General features: G+C 38.6%; 1 protein-coding gene and 1 pseudogene across 1 annotated transcript; one reads left to right on the top strand and one right to left on the bottom strand.

The window, feature by feature from the left end:
- Positions 1-311: 311 nt before the first annotated feature.
- LOC115973999 lies at positions 312-986 on the bottom strand. The gene has a single exon (XM_031094232.1). It carries the CDS (start codon positions 984-986, stop codon positions 312-314), a length of 675 nt encoding a protein of 224 aa, XP_030950092.1.
- Positions 987-2,078: 1,092 nt separating this feature from the next.
- LOC115973998 lies at positions 2,079-2,667 on the top strand (annotated as a pseudogene).
- Positions 2,668-2,959: the final 292 nt, after the last annotated feature.

The following is a 2,959-nucleotide window of genomic DNA, read 5'->3' as shown; positions in this document are numbered from 1 at the left end:
GCACCAATCAAAGCACCCTTCCCTGTCGTGGCCAGCGACTCACCTTCATTCCCCAGCTCTTGTCTGTATAGTTCAGCCTCCATTGCACTCCCACCTTCCTGATCACAGTCCGGAACCGGCCCAGCACCCACCGCCTCTGTTGCACCCTAAAACAGCCCCGCTTGATCCCTTCCTGCAATGTCTCGGCCAACCTGCCCTGTGTTAGTTGAAGGCTTACGTGTTATCTCATTGCCTTTCACCTCTACAATGGATTTCCTAGCCGGGTTAAATTATGGAGCTCGTAACCACGGACCAAATTGCTGCTCACTCAACTATAAAGATCCTTTACTACTGAGCCATAAAATACAATCTTTATCATCATGCGAAGCTTGGCCGCACCAGTAACAAATATTCGGCAAACGTTCATACATAAAAGCCACCCAATCATTCCCCTGTCCATCCCAAGAGATCTTCCTCCCTCTGCATAAGGGTTTTGTAATATCCACCTCCACGCGAATGCGCATAAAATTACCTCCTCGCATCTCCCCCACATCCTTAGATTTAACAATAGTCCCAATTGTTTCACCAATGCTTATGGCTGCCTCCACCGTTAAAAGCGCGAATGGAAGGTTGTGGAGTTGAACCCAAAAAGTCGTCTTCTCAAACCGAAGATTCTGGACTGGCATTGTCCCATCATACCTTAGAAAAGCCACGAGATGGCGATCAAAAGCCCACGGCTCGCCTTGGAGAACCTTCTCCAAATCAACTTCCAATTCAAACGCCATTAGTGCAATATTATTACCCCCCTCACTCACCTCAAAACTACCTCGAGTACGCCATATCGAACGGAAGGTTCTTGCTACTGCTTCAATGTTGATGGATCTCCTTGTGAAAAATTTTGCAGCCAAGACAAAGTTCAGATTCTTCTTATTCCTAGTCAGGTCCACTTTCCTCTCTTCACTCTCCGTTAGTGACAAATGCTGCCATCTGTTTTCTAAATCCTCCATACCTGAGTTCCCACAAGCACTACAAACGCATATAATAAGTAAAACCTACTCACCGCCCTACTAGTATCGAAGTACTAGAGGGGACTCAACCTCCTTCTCCGAAAAGAAGGGAAACCTTACTGCTACCGTAGAGAGTAGGAAACCCTAGCTGCCACAGAGAACTCCTAAATAATAAGTTATTATTGGTTCTAATTTAATCTTACCACTGAAATTACTTTTTTGTCTACCTGTAACAATAATGTAAAAAAGTTGTGAAAATATTATGAATATAACATTTTTTACAATTTTTTTTTTATTTGATCTTCAATGGACCAAAATTTTGGAGAGGTCAAATTTTTATTTAGGGTGTTCAAGGTTTTTTTTTAGAGTGGTTAAGTTTGTTTTCTAGGGTGGTCATCAACCTATATTAGTTTAAAATTCAATTTTTTTAAGGTATATATAAATAATACTAATAAATAAATAAAATCAAGTTAGGGTGGTCAAGTGACCATCCTGAGTAAGGCATGGCGCCGCCTCTATCACCGTTAATAAATTTGACTAACTCTCATTCTCTCTCATGCCACAAAGAAAAAGGAAAAGTAAAAGAAAACTCTAGGGATAACAAGTTTGATTACAAAATTAATAGCATATTGTAAGTTGTAACACTCTATGAAAATTAAAAATTAAAAACTCAATGGCAGACTAAATGTTGTTTTTTCCTTCTTCTTTTTTTTTATTGCAAAGTTGACTTTTGTACTTATTTATCATCAAATACATAGAGTGTCACTTAAGTTATCGATTTTTAATCTACGAGCTAGTACCCACAAAATGTCATCGATACTAGGATTAGAAATAAAAAAATCATTGTGGATTTTGACCAATTCTTTTTAGAAGCTTTCCTAGAGAATGAGTTGCTCAATATGTTAATTTTAATATTACAAAGAGTGCTAAAGATGGTCATATGTTAAATCCCGGTTATCAAAAAGATGACGTTAAATCCCTACTCTAGATTTTGCGTTATAAACAACCAGAGAACGTGTCCTTCATGGACTCATTATCATAACCTTCTTCCGTATAATCATAGCTTCTTTGCTTTTCCACAACATTTCTTCAATGGCAGCCCATCAAGCTCAAGACCTAGACCACACCAAAAGGGGACAATGGCTAAGAACCACCATCTTGGGTTACAGTGATGCGTTGCTTTACTTTCCATCCTATATGATTTTAATTGGAGCTGTCTTAAAAGATAAGACTGTGATCTTTAGTGGAGTTTCATGGTTGGTTGCAGGAGCTTGTAGTATGGCTATAGGAGAGTTCATCTCAGCTTGCTCACAATATTACATAGATAAGGCACAAATGAAGAGATAGTGTAGCATTGAGAACATGGGAGTCGAGGAGTTAGACGCTGAGAAGGAGAAATTGTCAAACCCTTGGCATGGATTGTCAATAGACTCAGCATTTTCATTTCTCGTGGGAGCTTGTGTATGGCTATTATTAGGGGTACAGTTTGTAAAGAATTGTGTGAGGGTAGGGTTGATAATAGCGGTTGTAAGCTTTGCCCTGTTATTGTTTGGAGGGTTAGGTTCTATTCCAGCTGGGACGGCTGTGAAGTCCTCGTTAAGGGTGTTACTTGGAGGTTTGGTGGCCATGGGAGTTAGTTATGGCTTTAATTACCAAACTTCTTGATTCCGCTGGACTGTAACCATATGCTAGTTTTTCAAGTCTTTTTATCTTAGTTTCAACATATGTTTGATCTTGTAGCATTTCTATCTTGTAGAACTACATACACAAATAAACTAAAAGTCTCATATTTCTATCGGTCAAATGAAAGCTTAGAGAATAATGCAAAATGGTGAAAGAACAATCATAATGCCATTCATTGATTCTCATTTAACTTAAGGATAAAATTTCTCTCCGAAGTGAAACCCTTTAAATTTATTCCCTTATATCTTTTTTTATTGAATATGAATTTTGAAAAATTCACCATTAGATTG

This window comes from Quercus lobata, chromosome 2 (genome assembly GCF_001633185.2).
Source record: "Quercus lobata isolate SW786 chromosome 2, ValleyOak3.0 Primary Assembly, whole genome shotgun sequence".
NCBI lineage: Eukaryota > Viridiplantae > Streptophyta > Magnoliopsida > Fagales > Fagaceae > Quercus > Quercus lobata.
The sequence above is the reverse complement of the archived record's forward strand: the minus strand, read 5'-3'. Positions and strand labels throughout refer to the sequence as shown.